The sequence below is a fragment of the Hordeum vulgare genome, chromosome 7H (assembly GCF_904849725.1).
Source record: "Hordeum vulgare subsp. vulgare chromosome 7H, MorexV3_pseudomolecules_assembly, whole genome shotgun sequence".
In the NCBI taxonomy this organism is placed as follows: domain Eukaryota; kingdom Viridiplantae; phylum Streptophyta; class Magnoliopsida; order Poales; family Poaceae; genus Hordeum; species Hordeum vulgare.
Window position 1 is genome coordinate 252,483,167 of NC_058524.1, and position 22,753 is coordinate 252,505,919.

At 48.2% G+C, this 22,753-nt stretch overlaps 1 protein-coding gene across 1 annotated transcript; it reads left to right on the plus strand.

Annotated features, from left to right (window-relative positions):
* The first annotated feature begins 1,588 nt into the window (after window positions 1-1,588).
* Window positions 1,589-14,133, plus strand: LOC123411041 (uncharacterized protein At2g27730, mitochondrial). Its single transcript, XM_045103963.1, has 3 exons — window positions 1,589-1,823; window positions 1,941-2,033; window positions 13,917-14,133. The coding sequence occupies exons 1-3, from the start codon at window positions 1,677-1,679 to the stop codon at window positions 13,935-13,937; spliced, it is 261 nt and encodes an 86-aa protein (XP_044959898.1). The 5' UTR covers window positions 1,589-1,676; the 3' UTR covers window positions 13,938-14,133.
* Window positions 14,134-22,753: the final 8,620 nt, after the last annotated feature.

The window sequence follows — 22,753 nt, forward strand, 5'->3', positions numbered from 1 at the left end:
TTGCACCATTGTTCTAAAGCTTTCCAAATATTTGTTAGCTAAGTACTCTGCTGTGAATTGCTTCAGTTCCCACTCTCTTGAGCATGTGTGCTCTCCAACAAACTTCTTCACCACCCAAGACTTTGTCATGCTGTCAGGTGCAGCATACATATACCATGGACAGTCTCCAATGCAACATGCCCTAATCCTGTGCAAGTCATTCTTCTTGTAGTATACGTGCACTGTTTCCTTCACAATGTATTCTTGTATTGCTTCTCTAAGTTCACCAACTGTGAGAAAAACCATGCCAAGGTGAAATTTGATTTCCTTCATGTTTTCTGACCTCCACCTTCTCAGCTTCACTTTCTTTTTCACGGTTTTTTCCTTGTGCATCAACTACCTCCACTTCTTCTGCGGAATCATCCTCTTCATTGTCAGAATCTTTTTTCTCCTCAAAGTCATCCGAATCATAGTCACTGTCCACCTCCCTTTTGGATCATTTCTTTGTTTTCTTACCAAAATCTGTATCAACCCATTCATTAAAAAGGTCATCATCATCCTTGGCAAGTTCATTATCAGAATCTACCCACCACCCACTCTGAATCCCATTCACTGTCACTACTGTCAGTTTTGTCAGTGCCATCACAAGTATTGTGTGCTGCCTCTTGAACCACATTTGTTCTCCTACTCCTTCTCGGCTCATGTCCATGATTTTGTGGCATTGGCGGTGCATTGCTACTGCCAGCTACATTGGCAATGTTAATATCATCAAATATATTGCCAAATGACGTATCTTTGTGGTCAACATACATCTGAAAATACTGGAACTTGGGAACAACAACAATCATGCTCAATGTATCAGTGTCGCAGTCCACTATCCGAAGTCCTGCATCTAGGTTCATTGTAGGGAGCAACCAATACAAGTTGTAATTTCCTGGAGCATCATAACCTAGCTGACTTATAAAATCGGTGAGCCACAGAGGAGACCAAGTGTCTGCTTCGCACCCATCAAATCGAGCAACTTTCCCATCAACATACGTCTTCGATGCGCCAAATCCGCAAAAAAGCCCCCATAGTTGATCTCTACGGTGAAAACCTCCTCAAGTGGTCCTAAGTAAAATCTGATAGTCAAAATCTACAGATGCATACAGAGCCGAACAGAGAAGAACGGACAAGAACGGAGAAGATTAGGGTTAGGGATCCTTACCGTACTGCGGAGGAGGATCGCTGGGTCGCCGCAGCTCTGGCGCCATCCTAGCGCCCCCGATCAAAGCCCCTGGTCGCCACAGCAACGCTTCCGACGCCGGTCGCCGTCAGAAACGCGAGAGAGGATGGGGATGGAATCGGGGACCAAGAAATGAGGACAAGGAAAGGGATGGGGGGCATTTGCAAACTTACACGCCCAACCGGTTAGCCTCCTCGGGCCCACTGTCGACGTGGCGCTGGTCAAAGTCGCTGGAGAGGAGTTTAGGACTTCTAGTGAACAGCTTTAGAAACGATTAGGACTAAGATGAACGTTTTCAAAGAAATATGACCCAAGTAAGACTTCGGAAAAAGAATAAGGACCGCCTATGCATTTAACTCCAACCAAACACATCCTAAATAAAAGATGTCATCGAACAGAACAACCCCACCCAACATCGAGATTCCCCGAAGCCCCCGACAGATTCGCGAGAGCTCGAGAGAGTGCGGCCAAAATGGCGATGAGATGCGCGCTGACCTCCCTCTCCGCGCGCCTCCAGTCCCCGGCGGTGGTCGCCAGCGGTACCCGGCGCCTTCTGAGTGATGGGAAGGGGCGCGTGCTCAGCGAAGAGGAGCGCGCCAAGGAGAACGTCTACATCCAGGTCGGTCGCATCCCCACCCAATGCCCTATTTAACCCATTTCATTAATCCTTCGTCATCCGATCTGATACTCATCTGCAACATGACGTGTTTCGTTTTGATTTTGCGGCGGGGATCAGAAAATGGAGAGGGAGAGGCAGGAAAAGCTCAAGAAGAAGCTGGAACAGGAGAAGGGTGAGGCCGAGAAGGCTAAGTCCGGCGCCGACGGCAAGGTATACGACACTGCCCTCTAGGTTACAGTTTAGTGCTTAGACTCAATGGCCTATGAATACTAATACTAACATAAATAAAAAGAGTACTACGTGTGCACTTTCTGCTACCCATTCATTTGGGGTAAGCGCAGCTGCGTGGGTCATTTGAAGTTATTGCAATTCTATAGTATAACAACTGCTAAGGGTCAAACCACTTGCTGTCTGAATGGTAGATGTCAAGTCGATGTGGCTAGAAGGCGTGTGGACTCCTCCATCCCTGAGAAAGTGTGTAGCCATGTTACCATCTTTTGCCAAGTTTTGTTATGAAGGGCATGTGAATGTTTTGATCATGTGTTACCTGCGAAGATGGTTGCGTCATGGGAAATGAAGTGTTTGAGCTGAAAGACATTGTGTTGTCAAGCAGTGGCGGTTCTAGGCCCCAGGCCGGGGGGCTCGGGCCCGAGGCATGAGGCCCAAATCCTGTGTATACCGTAGAGAAGTACTGTAGCAGCCTCTACAGGGCCGGGGCGGCCCGTTGAGCTGGATCCACCCCTGTTGTCAAGTGAAGCACTGATAATTATCTGTTTTGAGTTCAGGAAATAGCTGCAATATGATTTGGCTAAGTGATACGGGGCCAATCCATGGGTGTCGATCTTTTCACAAGTCGGAAGGGAAAAGGAAGAAACCAAAGAGAAAACACAAACTTTCAAGAACGGTCTCTGATCACATATCCACTATAGATTCATAGAAACACACGAAATACATAGATCCAAGTTCAACAAGAGGATACAAGTAACGGAAAGTCTTTCACTCCGGAGGAGGGGCCTTCATATTCCGGGGGATCTTCCCTAAAGAGGGGCCTTGGCATCCACTAGGATCTTCTCACATAGAGATGTTCAACTCCATGGGAAAAGGAAGTGGAAGGAGCAATGCTCAACTAGTCTATGAGCCAAACCATTGTTAACCCTAATTCAGAGGTAGGGGTCGAGTATCTATAGTCTAGGGCGAGTTGTGAGAAAGAGGGGTACATGGGCCTCGGGCCCGAGTTTATGCGCGCAGGTAGGCCAGAAGGTCTGAGCAGGTTCCGGCCGGGTTCCGAGCTTTCCAGAGAGTTGGCACACTTCGCGGTGGCTAGAGTGTGCTGAGGCCGAAAGTTTTGGGCGGGCCGAAAGTTCCGAGTGCCGGACGTTCCGGGCTGGTTTCGGGCTACCCAGAGAGTTCGCACGTCCGGAGATGGTCTTGGACAACTGGGAGGCCGGAGGTTCCGGGCTGGCCTGGGGGCTTCTCTTGATGCCTGCCTCCTCTTCGTCCAGTTCTTTTCCTTGCGCTCCCGAGCTCCGGTGGTGGTCGATATATTTGATTATGCATAGCATCTCTGCTTGAGGTAGTGGCCATGTCTCATGGCAAGTTATGGGTAGCTCGAGAAGGAGAGACATCACCTCGGATACGATGGCACGTGCGCGAGCTCGTCATAGGTCCACTTGGAGCTTGGTGGTTTAGTGTAGAGTCCATGGGGATGACCATGGGATGCTCCGCATCATCCCCCACCCCCAGGAAAGATCCATCCTCAGATCGAGATCTTCATCACCATGAAAAGAGGATAGGTCCTTGACGTTAAAGATGTCACTCACATTATACTTATCGTGTGGGATGTCGATCTTGTAGGCATTGTCGTTGTAGCGTTCCAACATCTTGAAAGGTCCATCGGCTCGAGGAAGGAGCTTGGACTTGCGCTCGGCGGGGAATCGATCCTTGCGAAGGTGTAGCCACACAAGATCACCGTTTTTAACACCATGGGGTGCTTGTTAATGTTGCGCTTGGTGGTGGCTCGGTGGTGGCTCGTTCCACTTGACATTCGATCGTGCGCCTTGTATCTTCATGCATCTTCTTGATGTAGCTTGCCCTTGCACTCGCGTCCATGTTGATAATCTCTTGGAGTGGTAGTGGAAGCATGTCCAATGGGGACAATGGGTTGAAGCCGTAGACTACATCGAATGGGCACTTGCCGGTGGTGAAGTGCCGTGCGCTATTGTAGGCGTACTCGGCGATGGGGATACATTCTTCCCGTTCCTCAAGATTCTTCTTGATCAACACGCGGAGAAGTGTTGACAGTCTCCGGTTGGTCGCATCTGTTTGGCCATCGGTTTGTGAATGGTAGGCCGACGAGAATAGGTGCTTGATTCCGAGCTTGGCGCATAACGTCTTCCAAAAGTAGCTAAGAAACTTAACGCCGCAGTCCGACACAATGGACTTGGGGACTCCCATGTAGTCGCAATATGTCCTTACAAAAGAGATTTGCAACATGTGAAGCATCATCGATCTTGTGACATGGAAGGAAATGAGCCATTTTGGAAAAACGATCCACAACAACAAACACGGAATGGCAAACCAAGCACAAAGTCCATGCTTATATCTTTCCAAGGTTGAAAAGGTATTGGAAGTGGCATGTATAAATCATGGGATTGAGCTTTTGACTTAGCGTTGCGACATGTAGATTATCAGTTGGTGAAGTGTGCAACATCATGAAACATTTTTGGCCGAAAATATTTGTTGGAGAGCGTGGCATATGTCTTGTCGCATCCAAAGTGACCCATAAGTCCTCCACCATGAGCCTTTTGCAAAAGCAACAAACGAAGAGAAGTCTCGGGTATACAAAGTTTGTTAGCACGCATAAGTTAGCCATCTTTCATGTAATAGTTCTCCCAACAAGGTTTATCATGGCACTTAGCATATGGAGTAGCAAAAGCAACATTATGCTCATACAAATCTTTGATATGCTCAAAACCAATGACATTCAACTCAAGTTGAGTAACTAGCATGCATTTGTGGCACCACAATATTCTTTATCCTTAATGTATTTGATGACATACAGAAAAGACTCAATGAATTCACTCCGCTTGTTCAACTTGGTTTGACCCTTAAGATACTTGAGAGTTTCATGGTCAGTATGAATGACAAATTCACGTTGGCGAAGATAATGCTCCCAAACATGTAAGACTCTCATCAAAGCATACAATTCTTTGTTATATATGGGATAATTGAGTTGAGCTTCGGAAAGTTTTTAACTAAAGTACGCAATTGGGCGTCTCTCTTGCATTAACACGTCACCTATGCCATTACCACTGACGTCACAATGTACTTCAAAAGTTTTGTCAAAATTTGGTAATAAGAGCAATGATGCATGAGTAAGCAAGTTTTTAGCTCATGGAATGCGGTGTCTTGCGACGCTCCCCACACAAAGGGTGCATTCTTCTTATTCAAGGCATGTAGAGGAGATGCAATCGTGCTAAAGTCCTTAACAAAGCGATGGTAAAAGCCGACTAGACCAAGGAAACTACACACTTGTTGCAAATTTGTGGGTGTGGGCCAAGTTTTAGTAGCATCAATTTTAGTTTCATCAGCTTGAACCGGAAATTGCTTTTGGAGCTCGGCCTCCATGGTGGCGTCCAAATTTGAAATCCAAAATTCATGACAATTCATTTTTTTTCAGTTCAAAAAATTCTGAAAAAAATACAAATATGTATCAAGGCATAATGCACAAGTGTGTAAATTTGTAGATCAAAATATGTTGAAATGAGGTTGTGCAAAAAAACCAAATCTAAGGCTTTTAGCCACATGATACTATTCATCATTCCAGGGCTTGAATTTGTCTTTTTTGTACAGGTAGCAATTCAAAGTATTTCATTGTGAATTTTTACACACATGTACATTACATCGTTACATACATGCATATTTTTTTCAGATTTTTTTGAAACCAAAAAATTTGATTTTTGATTTTTTTCAAAATCCGGCCTTCATGGAGCTCGGATCCAAAAGGCCTTACTCAACTTGAACACCTTTAGAAGATATCATAAGTCCTAGGAAGACAACCTTGTCAACACTAAAAGTGCATTTTTCCATGTTTGCATAAAGTTTTTTCTTTCCTAAGAACTTGCAATACTTTTGTAATATGTTTAGCATGCTCCTCGAGAGTTTCACTAAAAACAAGGATGTCATCAAAGTATACCACAACACAATATCCAATGAGATGATATAAGACGTAATGTATGACACGCATACCTGATGCTTGAGATAAGCCCATTGGCATAACCAACATTCATAAAGATCAAATTTAGTTCCAAAAGGCGTTTTCCACTCATCGCTCTCTTACATGCGTATTTGATAGTAACCACTTTTTAAATCAATATTGAAAAATATATAGTGGCACCACTAAGTTTATCAAGCATATCATCAAGACAAGGAGTAGGATGGCGATATCTAATGGTTATAGCATTGATAGGACGACAATCCGAACACATGCACATATTATCATCTTTCTTGGGCACTAGTATTACCGGAACCGCACAAGGACTTAAACTCTCGCGTACATGCCCTTTATCTAGGAGTTTTTGCACCTGCCTTTGTATCTCCTTAGTCTTGTCGGGGTTGACGCGGTAGGGTGCCTTGTTCGGAAGTGGTGCGCCGGGTATGAGGTCGATGCGGTGTTCGATCCCTCGTTTAGGTGGTAGTCCCGAATGTAGCTCGTCGGGAAAAACGTCCTGAAATTCCTGCAACAAACGAGACAACACCATAGGTAGATGTTGTGAAGCATTAGTCCGCACGACCTCATCTTCGCACACAAGCACAAAGTGAAACACACGTGATTCAAAGTATTTCATTGTGAATTTTTACACACATGTACATTACATCGTTACATACATGCATATTTTTTTCAGATTTTTTTGAAACCAAAAAATTTGATTTTTGATTTTTTTCAAAATCCGGCCTTCATGGAGCTCGGGATCCAAAAGGCCTTACTCAACTTGAACACCTTTAGAAGATATCATAAGTCCTAGGAAGACAACCTTGTCAACACTAAAAGTGCATTTTTCCATGTTTGCATAAAGTTTTTTCTTTCCTAAGAACTTGCAATACTTTTGTAATATGTTTAGCATGCTCCTCGAGAGTTTCACTAAAAACAAGGATGTCATCAAAGTATACCACAACACAATATCCAATGAGATGATATAAGACGTAATGTATGACACGCATACCTGATGCTTGAGATAAGCCCATTGGCATAACCAACATTCATAAAGATCAAATTTAGTTCCAAAAGGCGTTTTCCACTCATCGCTCTCTTACATGCGTATTTGATAGTAACCACTTTTTAAATCAATATTGAAAAATATATAGTGGCACCACTGTTGGCTTTTGAACGTGTGTATGCAGCCGTACAGGCGTGCCTACGCGATTCTTGCTTCGGCCGGCTACTTGACGGAACTTGCGTAACTAGCGACACGAATAAAACTGATCAATGAATTTGATGGCTAAAGGCCCGTGTCGAGCCTTTGCTTTGTATTGCTTTTCGTTTTTCTGGTGTTACAATCAACACCCCTAGGGTGTCTTTTATACACGTCCACAAGGGACTATGGAAATAGACTAGGACTAGGAATCCTAATACTACTAGGACTCGGTTTGGCTTTCTTTCCTAATCCTACATGAGCAACATGATTAACATCTACATTCACCTCCTTAATCTTGTTGCTTGACTTCACTTCTTGCACTCCGACTTTCCTCCTCATCTCGATGAACTTCTGTCGACCGAGGGACTTGGTGAAAATATCGGCAAGTTGGTCTTTCGTGTTCACATGTTGAACCTCGATCAATCCTTCTTCAATGCACTCCCGGATGTGATGAAACCGGGTATCTATGTGCTTGCTCCTTTCGTGATGAACCGGATTTTTGCACAATGAGATTGCAGCTTGGTTGTCAATCTTCAATGACACCTTCTGCACCTCCCGCTTTGCAAGAATAGCTAGGAGTCTTCTCAGCCAAACTGCTTGACAAGCCGCCGTGCTTGCCGCTATGTATTCTGCCTCGCATGAAGACAGTGCCACCACCTTTTGCTTCTGAGAATTCCAGCTAATCGGATTCGGGCCAAGGTAGAAAACCATGCCCGTTGTGCTCTTTCGGTCATCAACATCACCTGCCATGTCACTATCTGAATATCCCCGAAGGATCAATCCTTCCTTTCCCTTTCTGTACGTGCAACCAAGATTAATTGTGCCTTTCACATAGCGTAGAATTTGATTGACCGCGCTCATGTGTTCGGTTGTCGGTTTCTCCATGAAACGACTCACGATCCTGACTGAATAAGCCAAGTCAGGTCGGGTATGCACCAAGTATCTTAGGCTACCCACAACGCTTCGATACATTGTGGTGTCCACCGGCGGATTTGAGCTACGCTTGCTCAACTTGTGACGTTGGTCCATTGGAACTTGTGTCGCGTAGCAATCTGACATGCCACACTTGTCCAATAACTTGACCGCGTAAGCCGATTGACATAGGGAAATCTCTCCGGAGCTTTGCTTCACTTCGATGCCCAAGTAATAGCTGAGTAATCCCAGATAACTCATGCTAAACTTGTTCTTCATTTGCGCCTTGAAACGTTCAATTTCTTGTACGCTATCTCCGGTGATAATCAGATCGTCGACATAAACTCCAACTAGCAGGTTTGAGCCTTTGGAGTTCTTTGTATAGACTGCGTGCTCGAGGGGACATCTCTTGAACCCGAGCGAGACCAGACTTCGGTCTAACTTTGAGTTCCAAGCTCTTGGCGCTTGCTTTAACCCGTAAAGTGCCTTCTTGAGCTTGTAAACTTTCCCTTCTTCGCCTTTCTTCTCGTAGCCGAGGGGTTGTTCCACGTACACTTCTTCTGTGAGATCGCCGTTGAGGAAAGCGGATTTAACATCCATATGATGAACCTTCCAATCCTCTTGTGCTGCCAAAGCTAGGAGCACTCTCACCGTCTCGATTCGAGCAACCGGTGCAAACACCTCATCATAGTCAACTCCTTGACGTTGAACGTAGCCCTTTGCAACGAGTCTTGCCTTGTACTTCACAATGGCACCCTCCGTGTCCTTCTTTAACTTGTAAACCCACTTCAAACCTATCGTCTTTTGGTTTGGAGGTCGGGTTACCAAAGTCCACGTGCCATTGCTCTCAATTGCCTTCATCTCCTCATCCATGGCGTGCGTCCAGCTAGGACTTTTTCTCGCCTCTACGAAGTTCGCCGGCTCCTCAACTCCGAACAGACATAGTCCGGAGTACTCGAGCGTAACTGGCTTTGTGTACTTGTAGACTTTCTTGAGGGTCTTGTAGCGACGAGGCCCTGAGGAGTCCGTTGTGGCTTGCGAAGGAGGCGACACAAATTGTGTCGGTGTTGATGCACTTGAGGAAGACGGCTGAGACCTTGGTGTGTCATCGACATCCGTGTCGTCGGCGTAGTCGTCGTGACCGTGACCATCATCTTGATTGTCGTCGTCACTATGCGCCTCGTTGTCGATGTTGTCGTCGAGATCTCTGCCTGTGTCGTGCGCGGCGTTGTCGCTATCTCCTTGCGACCTATGCGCGTCGTCGTCGGTGTCGGCACCATGATGATCACTACCATTGTGGCGGTCATGCTCGCGCAGGGCATCATCCGGATTTCGACATCGCCGTTCTCCGCCCCGGTGCTCCTTGTGCGCAAGTCCGACGGCACATGGCGCTTCTGCATCGACTACCGCGCCCTCAACGCCCTGACGTCCAAGGACAAGTTCCCCATCCCCGTCGTGGATGAGCTCTTGGACGAGCTACACGGAGCGCGCTTCTTCACCAAGCTCGACCTTCGCTCGGGCTACCATCAGGTGCGCATGCACCCTGACGACATCGAGAAGACGGCGTTCCGCACTCACCATGGCCACTTCGAGTTCCTGGTGATGCCGTTCGGCCTCTCCAACGCGCCGGCGACCTTCCAGGCCCTGATGAACGACGTGCTCAGCCCATACTTGCGCCGCTTTGTGCTTGTTTTCTTTGATGACATTCTCATCTACAGTGCATCTTGGGCGGAGCATCTACAACATGTGGCCATCATCTTCAACGAGCTTCGAGCGCATCGTCTTCACCTCAAGCGCTCGAAGTGCTCGTTCGGCACGACCTCCGTCGCGTACCTGGGGCACGTCATCTCGGCGGACGGGGTAGCGATGGACGCGGACAAGGTCGCCGCCGTCGCCGCGTGGCCGATCCCGCGGTCACCGCGGGCGCTCCGCGGCTTCTTGGGCCTCGCCGGCTACTACCGGAAGTACATCCGGGACTTCGGCCTCATCGCCGCGCCACTGACGCATCTCCTTCGACGCGACGCCTTCTCCTGGGACGAGGAGGCGACTACGGCATTCGAGGCTCTCCAGTAGGCGCTCACGACGGGACCCGTCCTCCAGATGCCGGACTTTGATATGCCGTTCATCGTGGACTGCGATGCCTCTGGCATCGGCTTCGGCGCCGTCCTTCACCAGGGCGAGGGACCGCTCGCCTTCTTCAGCCGCCCCTTCGCCGCTCGCCATCACAAGCTCGCGGCCTACGAGCGCGAGCTTATTGGGCTGGTTCAGGCGGTGCGCCACTGGCGGCCTTATCTTTGGGGCCGGTCATTCCGTGTGCGCACGGACCACTACAGCCTCAAGTTCTTGCTGGACCAGCGCCTCTCCACAGTTCCGCAACTCCAGTGGATCAGCAAGCTCTTTGGCTTCGACTTCACTGTTGAGTACCGCCCCAGCCGTCTCAACACGGTTGCCGACGCCTTGTCCTGCCGCGACACTGAGGATGTCGCGGACGACGTCGCCATGGCTGGCACTATCATGTGCATTCGCTCCGGGCCATCTTTCGCCTTCATCAACGACATTCGCCGGGCAACTTCGACGGCCGTGGACGCCCAGGGCCTGCGCCAGCGCCTTGACGCCGGCGAGCTGGACGCGCCCTGGCGCTTGGACGAGGGGCTACTCCTACATGGCCGCCGCATCTTCGTGCCCGACCATGGCGACCTGCGCCACCAGGTCCTGACCTTGGCGCACTCTGCAGGGCACGAGGGCGTGCAGAAGACTCTCCATCGTCTCCGTGCTGATTTTTACATCCCCGGTGATGGCGCGATGGTCCGCGACTGGGTACGGTCGTGCGTGACGTGCCAACGGAACAAGACGGAGACACTACGACCCGCGGGTCTACTGCAGCCGCTGGACGTACCCTCCCAGGTGTGGGCGGATATTTCCATGGACTTCATCGTGGGCCTTCCCAAGGTGGGCGACAAATCCGTCATCCTCACGGTGGTTGACCGCTTCTCCAAGTACGCGCACTTCATCGCCCTGGGTCATCCATATACAGCCGCCTCCGTGGCGCGGGCCTTCTTCGACGGCATCGTCCGCCTCCACGGTTTTCCGTCGTCCATCGTCAGCGATCGTGGTCCCGTGTTCATGGGACATGTCTGGCGGGATCTCTTTCGACTGGCGGGCGTGAAGCTCCGCATGAGCACGGCGTTCCACCCTCAGACAGACGGCCAATCCGAGGTGGTCAACAAGGTGATCGCCATGTACCTGCGCTGTGTTACTGGTGATCGTCCACGAGCTTGGGTGGACTGGTTGGCGTGGGCGGAGTACTGCTACAACACCTCCTATCACTCCGCCCTGCGCACCACGCCTTTCGAGGTGGTCTACGGGCGCCCACCTCCGGCGATGCTCCCTTACGAGCCTGGGATGGCTCGGTCCGAGACGGCGGGCGACTTACTCCGCACCCGCGACGACATTCTGGCTGAGGCACGCCAGCGTCTTCTCCAAGCACAGCAGCTGGCTCGGAAGTACTACGATGCTCATCATCGCGAGGCGGAGTTCGCGGTGGGCGATTGGGTGTGGCTGCGCCTCCTCCACAGGACCACGCAGTCTCTGGACCCGCGCTCCAAGCGCAAATTGGGACCTCGCTACGCCGGTCCCTTTCGTGTGCTGGAGCGTGTGGCACACTCGCATATCGCTTGGAGCTGCCAGCTGGTTCTCGCCTCCACGACGTCTTCCATGTCGGCTTACTGAAGGCCTACCGCGGGGACCCTCCTGCAGCGACACCGGCCCTTCCTCCTACTTCGGATGGCCGCCTCCTTCCAGCTTCCGCACAGGTGGCGAAGGTGCTACAGGCGCAGCAGCGTCGCGGCGTCTGGCATGTCTTGGTACAATGGACCGGCCTGCCAGAGGAGGAAGCGAGTTGGGAGAAGCTCGACGATTTCCGCCAGCAGTTTCCAGATGTTCAGCTCGAGGACGAGCTGTTTGAGAAGGCGGGGAGAGATGTTATGACCGGTACAACGTACCAACGGAGGAGGCCCAATGGGCAGGGTTAATTACGGGCTTAGCCCAAGTTATCTTACCTATCTTAGAAGTCCAAGTTATATTAGAGTCCAAGTTATATTAGAGTCCAAGTTAGAGTCCAAGTTATCTAGGGTTTAGTGGAGGCTGTCCTCCTTTATTAACACATGTACCCCTTCGATATTAATCAGACAATAAACAGTATATTCTGTTGTCGTCTCCCTCAGGAGACGGAGAGCCCCAAACCCTAGCTGCCTCTCTCTCTCTCTCTCACGCCGCGACGGCGCCCAACCGCCGGCGCCGGCGTCCCCAACCCCGCAGCCCGCACTTCCACCCCTACAACCTACGTCCGAGACCTGGTAGAACCCTAGCCTCTACCAATAGCCATGTACCCTTTTGTACTTATTCCATTGTATAAGGGGTTTCTTGCATATATTCCACACCTGTACATGTATATATATCGGCCTATGGCCTCATGGGAATACAAGTTGCATATTTCCTAACAATGGCAAGTATGGGTAGCTCGAGAAGGAGAGACATTACCTCGGATTTGATGGCACCTGCGCGAGCTCTTGTCATAGGTCTACTTGGAGCTTAATGGTTTGGTGTAGAGTTCATGGGGATGACCATGGGATGCTCCTAGGTCTACTTGGAGCTTAATGGTTTGGTGTAGAGTTCATGGGGATGACCATGGGATGCTCCGCATCATTAAATACATGTTGATACAGTTTTTTTTTTACTTCCAGTGAGATTTCGATGAAATTCACTGAATTTCAGTCATTTCAGTAGACACTGAAATAATTACATTTCGACCACAATATTTTAGCAATTTCATTAGTGCATAGGAATTCAAATTATTTTTCAAATAATTAATTTTTTCATTGAATTCAAGTGAATATTTCAGTTATTTGGCTGAAATGCAAACTGAAATCACTGAAATTCACTGGATTTTGGTCATTTTGGTTGGTGCTGAAATTTTTCTCGAACTGGAATTTAAAACCATACGGTCGTACACAATATAATCTGATGAAAGCAACGCTCTAATTTTTCTGAGTAAAACTATTTCTAATCAATACATCCATGTGTTTGAAATACTGTGAAGTCTTTTTTTCCGCTATAATCAGAAAATATTGGTTCTTAATGTCCATCTGTTTACATAATTCTGGAGATAAACAGTCTAATTGTATTTATTTGGGAACGGTTTACCATGCACTCTATAATCTGATGAAAGCAACACTAATTTTTTTGAGTAAACTTTATCTAATCAATTCATCAATGTGTTTGAAATACCATGAAATCTTTCTTTTTCTTGGAATTCAGGTAATATTTGTTCTTAATATCCATTTTTTTACATAATTCTGAAATGAAGAGGCAATCCAGTAGTGTATATTCCGGAAAGGTTCATGTCATTTGCCGAAACAAGTTCTTAATCATGTTCTGGTATATCAAATCTCATTTATGTGGCGAACACCCTTTTAACATAATGCGTGGATTCCTCCAAACGCGGAGCATTGGTTGGCAGATTTTGACGACCACTTACTATATGATGTTTCATTTCGATGAAATGGAGCAAGGGCTCGGCCCTTTTGATGTAAGAAAAGCTAAATGCTCAGATTTTCCCATGATTTATCGGCATGCCATGCTTCTTGTAGGGTTATGTGGTTTGCCAGTTTGTAAGTAATCGCTGTCCTTATAGAGATACAATTTGCGCTGCTTTTTGCTATCACTGCAACATTATTCTACGGACTAACACATCTCTTCATCTTGACAGAAGCCCGAGGGAACTAACTAGGAGCGATCTTTGCCTGCCTGAGGAGACGCATCCGGCGGACGTTCGTGTTTAGATGTCCAGAGGTGGAAGAATAAATTCTGTGAAACATTGATGGCACTAGCTTTGCTTTGTTTTCGGTTTGCCGCGCTTGTTCATCAGGATATTATACATGGACCATAAACATTTATAACTGGGAACTTGTATCGTTGCTGGACCATATAATTGTCCCCCTTTTGTGCATTTGGTTGTATGGTATGGGTCACCACATGGTTCTTGTTTTTCTTTCATCTTGCAGAATGCAGATTGCACTGGGAGCCCATATATGTTTGGAGAGACATGCTGTCGTTGGTTCTGATGGTTTAGGGTTAATCTCTTTGCAAGTGGCGTTCGAAGCATCCCTTGTCCAAATATGCAAGCAAGCAAGTGGCGTGTCCAAATATGCAAGCAAGCAAGTGGAGTGTCCAAATATGCAAGCAAGCAAATGGAGTGTCCGAAGCATCCATGGACGAAGTATGGAAGCAGCGGCCTACTTTGTATTCCCTTCGCCCCAAAATAATTGTCTCAGCTTTATACGAGACATTCATTTTGGGTCGGGGGGAGTATGTCCAAGTCGTCTGGGTTTTTATATATAAACTTTTGTTCCATATCAATAAATATCTTAGATTGTTCAATGACAGTTTCTTAATATTTTTCAGGTGCATATAGAGAAAATATTTCACAAAATGCCCTTTTTGCCTGGGGTGTCGTGCAAAAAGGGACCCTTTTTTTGTGCGGTCCAGTTTGTGTTAAAGTTTTTAGATTAGGTTTATTTTGTGTTAAAGTTTTAGAAAAGAGAAGTTTTGTTCATTTTCACCAGAACTAAAAACCACCGGGCTGCTAGAAATCAGCCGATTGATCTTGAGGAAAGATCAACCGCTTGCTCAGCCGTCCAATTCAAGTCCATATAGTCGTTCGATCCAACAGGTGTGCAGCGCGTCTCTCTTCCTTTTTTCTTCCATCTACGCCAAGAAATGCCCAGCTGTACAGCAGCGATGCTAGCCACCGTCTCGTGTTGTCGGAGACGCCATGGATGCTACTTTGCAGCATCATCAGCCATCATTGATGCAGTGTAGCAGCACAGCCCTCACCATTGATGCAGTGCAGCACTGCCGCCACTCCTGCCTCCAACGCAGCACCGAGCAGCCTCTCTACAACGGCATGCACGCTGCTGCATAGCAGCACTGACGAGCGGCACATCACAGCTCCGGCGAGCTTTGACGGACATTGCAAGGCATCGCCAGTGTTGTGACGTGCATGCTACATTGCAGTGCCGACGATGCTTCAACGAAGCACCATCAGCTTTGATGATGCTTCACCGCAACACTAGTGCCACGGCGATGCTTCATCGGACATCGGTGGCCCAACCATCGTATGAATCGGCACCATTATATCATTCCAAGCACACAACCCCCTCCGTAGTTGCACTGTGGCATCGTCATCCTTCCAAGCACACAACCCCCTCCGTAGTTGCATTGTGGCATCGTCATCCTTCCAAGCACACAATCCCCTCCGTAGTTGCATTGTGGCATCGTCAACGAGCTGGACTGCTACAATGATGTTGGCATTGAGACCTCGTTGCCGTTGTAAGTCTGGTCGGAGTCTGGTGTAGCACCGACGACTCCATGAAGGATAATGTGGCGAGGGAATGCAACAATGATGTTGGCGCCAAGATCTCATCGCTGTCGTACAATTCAATGCTTCCAGCACTATGACCATCGCAACATGTGACTCCCTCACCCATCTTGTGTTGCTTTGAAGAACTATCGCCAGCGAGTACCCGACCGCTACTCGCCGCAGGATGGATGCACCATCGATTTTGCCCCGCCCCTCGAGTTTGCAAGAAAGCGGATTTTACAGCAGAGACAACGGCGGCACCACCATCCCCGCGCACGGGGGCAACATCGGTGGTGTTTTTTGATAGCACCGACGAGCGATGGTGGAGACATGAGGAGCAAAGGAGAGAAGGCGGACGAAGAACAGAGGAAAGAAAGACTTGGCAGAGAGAAAGTGTGGACTAGCTTCATCGAATGAAGAGATAAGGCTAGCTGTGGATAGCGATGGGTAGGCCCACACACAAACACATGTCGATCATTGGAGATGGATGAAGACGTCGAGAGATCAATCTGTTGACACATATCGATTTCCTAAAATCACCAGTTTGACCACGAGAGTTTCGCATGGAATCTGCATACCGAAGCATGTGGTATAGTGTAGGCGCCTAGAAGCGCTGGCGTACCAAGACTTGAATAAGACGGATGAGAAACTTGCAGATTGTCAAGTACGCAGAACGAATGTGATTGCATAGGAAGATAACCAGTCCCCAATAAAGAAGGTTAATATCACACCGGTGTAAGTTCACCTGAAGGTAACTGTAACAGCCCGAGACCGACGCTCCAAAAGATTCTCCTTTTATTCGGTTGCCACAGTGTGATTATTTTATTTGTCGCATTCATCATCGCATCATGCGCATCATCTGCATTGCATCGGCACTTCGTTGTCGCCAGTTTTCAAAACTTGCATCCATTAGTAGTTGTCGGTTCTCTCCTTTTGTCGTTGACCGTTTTGAGACCAACCACACACACGCGCCCGCGACATCATTTAAATATTATTTTTAAAAGTGTGTATAAAACATTTTCTGAATGGGTTGAAAGTTGGCGTGTGATCTTATTTAGTTATAGGTAGACCGCCTGCCAAGTTTCATCGCAATCGGAGTTCGTTCGAATCCGAACCGTTAAACCTATAGCGACACTATAGCCGGTCAAATGTTGGACGTTTTGGTGTTTTAAAAACCTCATGCCGGGTGTACGTTTTCCCTCTCTTCTATGCCTAGCCCCTTCGCTCTTCTATGCCTAGCCCCTTCGCACAGTGCACCGACCCTACGCGCAACCTAGCCCGAGACTTCCCCCAGAACGAATCAGACAGTCTTGACCGTTGGGTTTAGATCAACCCCGTTTTACTGCAAAGCGTCATCGGTTTCTTGAGTGGACTTCCTAACCTAATTATCTCGACCACCCGATCTAAATCAGAGGGTCCACATGCCCCTAAAACTAACCATCGTGCTATATATAGTGTGCCTCTAGTCCATTTTCGACAAACCTTGACCTAACCCTAGACCTAGCCTACCCTAACCCCGCAGCGCCGCCGCCCCCTTTGTCCCTCCTCGGGATCCTCCTAGATCCCATCTGCCCAACCAGTGCCGCCCCTGCCCGATCCAGCCCAGCCAACCGCAGCCGCGCAAGCGCCCATCTTCTCTCGAGCAGCCAGGGCCCGAGAGCCTCGTCACACCCGCAACACATAGCCGCACCCGCAGTCGCATGTGCCTCCTCTGCGTCGAGGAGATGCTCCTCGTCCCCACGCATCTACAACAGCCGCCCTCATCACGCCCAGGCCTCGCCGCCGTGCCCGCTGTCGCAGCAGCGCGCTCGCCGGTCGACGCAGCCCCGCAGACTACTCCGTTGCCGGCCTCGAGGTCGCCTCCGCCCCAAGCTCCCTGCCAGCACCAAGTTCATCGCCTGTCGCCGCCATGTCCCCTGCTTCGCTCGCTGTCATGGTCGGCCCGCAAGCTCCGCCAGCCGTGCCGTAGCTTCGTTCGCCGTCATGCGTTGCTGCTCCGCCTCGGATTTGGTCCGCTAAATCGCCCACCTCCAGATCCGGCGAGGATTTGTCGCCCCTCTGCGTCCTGCTCCCAATCCGACGAGGGGTCGTGCCGCCTTCGTTTTGCTTCGTGGAGAATGAGAGCAACCCCTCGTGGTCGCTCTCGAGCGAGCGTTGACGCAGCGTCTCCTAGGAGACGGCCCAGCTCGGTCTCGCCCGCTGCCCCGCCAGCCATGAGGAGCTCGCCTCGAGCCCCTCCTTCCCAGCCATGGCGCTCGACCGCCTCCCGCCTCCCATGGCATTGGCCTCTATCGAGAACCCATGCGATGTTGCCCGCCTCCTCACAGCTGCCAGCGCCTAGGCTGCGCCGTTTTCTCCCCTGCACACAAGCTGCCCGAGCCCTTTGCTTCCTCCAACATCCACTGTTTGCTGCTTCTACCGCCTGCTGTTGCTATAGCATGCTGTTGCCACTCCTGTGTGTTGTTGTTGTCGCTGACCTTTGTCGTGGCTCCTTGCTGCCCTCAGATGCAACTGGTTTAGGTTGGCCATTTGGATGCGTCACCCGTAATTTTTTGTGTCATTTCGATTTGGTTCACGCAAGTGCAAGACGACCATGTTCCTTTGCTGCCATCACCGGAACCGAGACCTCCTTGAACATGAGCACCCTTGGATCGCCAAGTATCCCTTCCGATTCATCAAGGCCAACGATTTGACACGTGAACAACTACGGGAACCACTACCGTCGACCTCCGAAGATCGTGGATACGTCAAGTTCGTCACCAACCGTGTACAACTACCATCACCGAAGATGCGTGTACGACTACTTCAACGACGTCCACGACGACACGTGTACGACTACTTCCCTCGACGAACCTCGATCCGCTCCGAAATGCACGCTTCAAAGGTATAACCGTTGGGACGATGCCGTGGACCGAATACATGTGATGTATGAGTTGAACCGTATCCTTGCACCATATATGATTGCTCGTTGCACGTTGTCCCTCTTTTGTCGTGCCCCGACACATGGGAACCTGGTTACCGGGATCACCCCATCATTCTTTGGCATGACATGCACACGCTCAAAATTCGTTGGTACTGATATCTCGTCGAGTTATCGGGACCGGAATGTTGCCGTGGCATCGTTTCCGCTTTGCCCCATGGTCTTCTTTCTTTCCTCATGGTGACACATGCTTCATATCCTTCTTGCCAGTGTTTAATAAAATTGCATGCATGTTGTATTCATGGCATAATATCTTGCGTTGCCCGTATCTTGTAGGCCGTAACTCCGTCGGAGATGAGCTATATGTGTAACCGACTAGAATGACGTGTAGAATCACATGCTTCACCTCTTGCCATGTGAACAATATTTTAAAATTGTCGTGTACCTAAACGGGAGTGAATTAAATAATTCGAATGTGGAGTTTCGTCAATATGCAACTCGTTGCATATTGAGCTTCACTTAATGTGTAGTGTTTGATGTTGTGAATTGCCATGCCATGCCTTGCATAATTGAAATGGACATGCATCATATTAGGTTTTGCATCATATCGTGCATGTGTCGTGGTGAATATCGTGTGTTGATTCTTTTTCCAGTCTGCTTCTTCTCGATAGAGCTCCGATCCGCTTCAGAGTGTGAGGATCCGTTCGACTATGTTGGTTCGTCTACTTGAGGGTTTCGTTCTTCTTCCAGGCCGGATCACAGGCAAGATGATCATTTCCCTAGATACCATTACTATCATTGCCATGCTAGTTGTTTCATTTCTATCGCTATGTCTCAATGCCTACCACCTGTTTAATAAGCCTTCCAACATTGCCATAAAAACCTTCAACCTTTCTACAACCTAGCAAACCACTAAATGGCTATGTTACCGGTTGCTTAACCATTGGATAGCGTTGCTAGTTGCAGGTGCAGTTGCTTCCATGTGATAACATGGGATCCTTGTTATATCACCATATTAATGCTATTTAAATTAATGCACCTATATACTTGGTAAAAGGTGGAAGGCTTGACCTTTCTAGCCTGGTGTTTTGTTCCACCTTTGTCGCCTTAGTTTCGGCTACCGGTGTTATATTCCATAATTGAGCGCTCCTAACACGATCGGGGTTGTTATGGGGACCCCCTTGATAACTCGTCTTAGTTAAAGCTTGTCTGGCAAGGCCCAACTTTGGTACTACATTTGCCTAATAACTAATAAACTTGCATAGGGACTAGTCGACCCCCAAGGAAATTAATCAACTCCCGGGCCAGTGGTCCTCATGAGTGGTGGTCCAACATGAGCGATGTCGAGCGCCCCCTGGTCACCCGGAGTTTGAGCCAACCCGACATCTAGCTCATCCGGTCGTGCCCTGAGAACGAGATACGCGGCTCCCATCGGCTCTATCGGCACGCCGGGCGGCCTTGCTGGATTAGTTTTACCGTTTACGAAATATCTTGTGCATCGGGATTCCGGTGATGCTTTGGGCTGTCTCAGAGTTGAGGTTTTCCAATAAGGAATCCGAGGAGATCATGAGTTTCGTGGTCGAGGCTTTCTATGTGGATTGGTGGTAACTTATGATGGACTAGTTGGAGCACCCCTAAAGGGTTAAATCTTTCGAAAAGCCGTGCCCGCGGTTATGTGACAAACTTGGAAACTTTGTTTAACATCCGATTCTAGATAACTTGAAGTAAACTGTGCGTAACCGTGATTGTCTCTTTCTTGAGCTCCTTCTCCGATCGAGGACATGGTGGGTTATGTCAGATGTAAGTAGGGTTCAGGATCATTCATTTGATCATTGTTAGTTCACGTCCGATGTGCGTAGATCATCCCCGTCTTATTCTTGTACTTCTAAGTTAGCCACCTCAAATAAATGCTTAGTCGCTTGCTGCAGCCTCACCACTTAACCATACCTCACCCATTATGCTTTGCTAGTATTGATACCTTTGGAAATGAGATGGCTGAGTCCCTGTGGCTCACAGATTACTCAACACCAGTTGCAGGTACAAGTAAAGCGATACCTTGACGTGAGCGCGATGATTGTTCTATTTGGAGTTTCTTATTCTTCCTGATCGATCTAGGATGGGTTCGAAGCCGGCAACCTGGGATAGCAAGGATGGACGTCGTTTTTTATCGTTTGTTTTCGTCCTTAGTCGGACCCTACTCTTCTTCATGATGATTGATTATGTTGTTGTAGTGATTTAAACTTGATGTAGCTTGTGGTGAGTGTAAGCCAATTCCATATACTCATCTCTTCAGTACATGTACTTGTAACGATATCTATTCTTGCAAAACGACGAGATGCGCTTCTATCCCTGTCGAGGCCCTCGAGCCAAAATAAGGATAGGATCGCATCTTGTGCGTTTCAAATTGGCCCAAGATGCCCTATCCTTATTTTGGCGTGAGGGCCTCGACAGGGATAGAAACGCATCTCGTCGTTTCGCAAGAATGGATATCGATACGAGTACATGTACTGAAAAGATGAGTATAAGGAGTTGGCTTACACTCACCACAAGCTACATCAAGATCACATCAATACAACAACATAATCAATCATTGTGAAGAAGATTAGGGTCCGGATACGAACGAAAACAAACGATAAAAGAACGACATCCATCCTTGCTATCCCAAGCTATCGGCCTGGAATCCATCCTAGATAAATGAAGAAGAAGAAGAAACTCCAAATAGAACAATCATTGTGCTCACGTCAAAGTCTTGGTTCAACTCCACAACATGAAGTAGGAGGCTCCCAAGCGACACCTAACCAATCTAGGAGGCACCACCCTCCAAAAGGTAATAGACGTGGTAGATCAATGAACTCCTTGCTCTTGTGCTTCTAAAGATAGTCTCCTCAACACAAAATCACTCTCTCACTGAATATGCATGGGTAGGAGAGATTGATTTGATGGAAAGCTGTTTGGGGAGGCTAGAGATAAAGTTTCAAATGATGGATTGGAATATATTGGTCTCAACACATGAGTAGGTGGTTCTCTCTTAGAAAATGGATCTGGCAATGAAGTGTGTGTTCTGAGTGCTTCTCCCAGGAATGAGAGGTGGGTGAAGGGGTATATATAGGCATCACACAAAATCCAACCGTTACTCACAAAGTGGCAAACTCGGTGACACTGAAGTGAAAAACTCGGTGGTACCAATTAGCACTAAAGGCATCAACTTTTGAATCTCCGTGAGACCGATGTATGAAACTCGGTGACACAGAAAAGGTGGCTAACGGTCAGATGACCAAACTCGGTGGCACCGATACTCGAACTCGGAAATTCCGATTTTGTGTATCGAGGCACCCAAAAGTTGGTCACCCAAACTCGGTAGCACCAATATGGATTCGGTTGCACCGATTTGGTGGGAATGGCTAGGGTTTCTGTCTAAGGCCAAACGCGGTGGGTCCGAAATGTGAAAGTTGGTGACACCGAATTTGTGTATATGGAATTTGACAGAGTGGATATGTGGGAAAAATGAATGAGTATTTCGGTGGCTAACTTTGAGCATTTTGAGAAATCCGTTCATTTAACTATCTCATCCCCTTTTAATAGTATTGGCTTTCCTATGGACTCAAAAGTGATTTCTCACAAATATAAAATGAAGAGTCTTCTAGCTTGAAGCTTGAGCCAATATTATTCCTTTCTTGCATCAAGGGGCATCTCCACATAAGCATTTAGCCGCGAGCAGATAGCTGAAAGTGCGTTATATCGACTAGAAGGGGGGGGGGGTGAATAGGAGATTTTTAGAATTTCATCACTGAGGAAATTCCTTTTGAGGAAATTCCTCACTGATGACTAACTTGCAGCGGAAGAAACAAAGGATCAGGAGTGCAAAGTATCACTACAACAGTTTTCAAGGTGAAGAATATGAAAAGCAGTTTGCACAGTATGCACGCACGGAGAAAATAGATGAGGATTAACTCGCGTGAAGAATTTGGGGTTGTGGAATTTCAGAGGAAGTCTTTAGCAAATTCTTCAAACAGTGCCAGTGAAAATCATCAACATACAACATGAGGAATTTAAAGAGTTGAAGAAATAGAACCCGTTTCACAGTGAAGACAGTGGTTGATGACCCAGTTCCAACTGCTATGACAGTTGTACATCTGGTTTGGAGCGGCTTGGTATTGAAACCAAAAGACACACAGTCCCGGGAGACACAGTCCCTACCGTATTCTCCTTGGGCTAAGAACACACAGTCCTCGCCCAACACTCGTGGTAAGTCTTCAGGGCACAC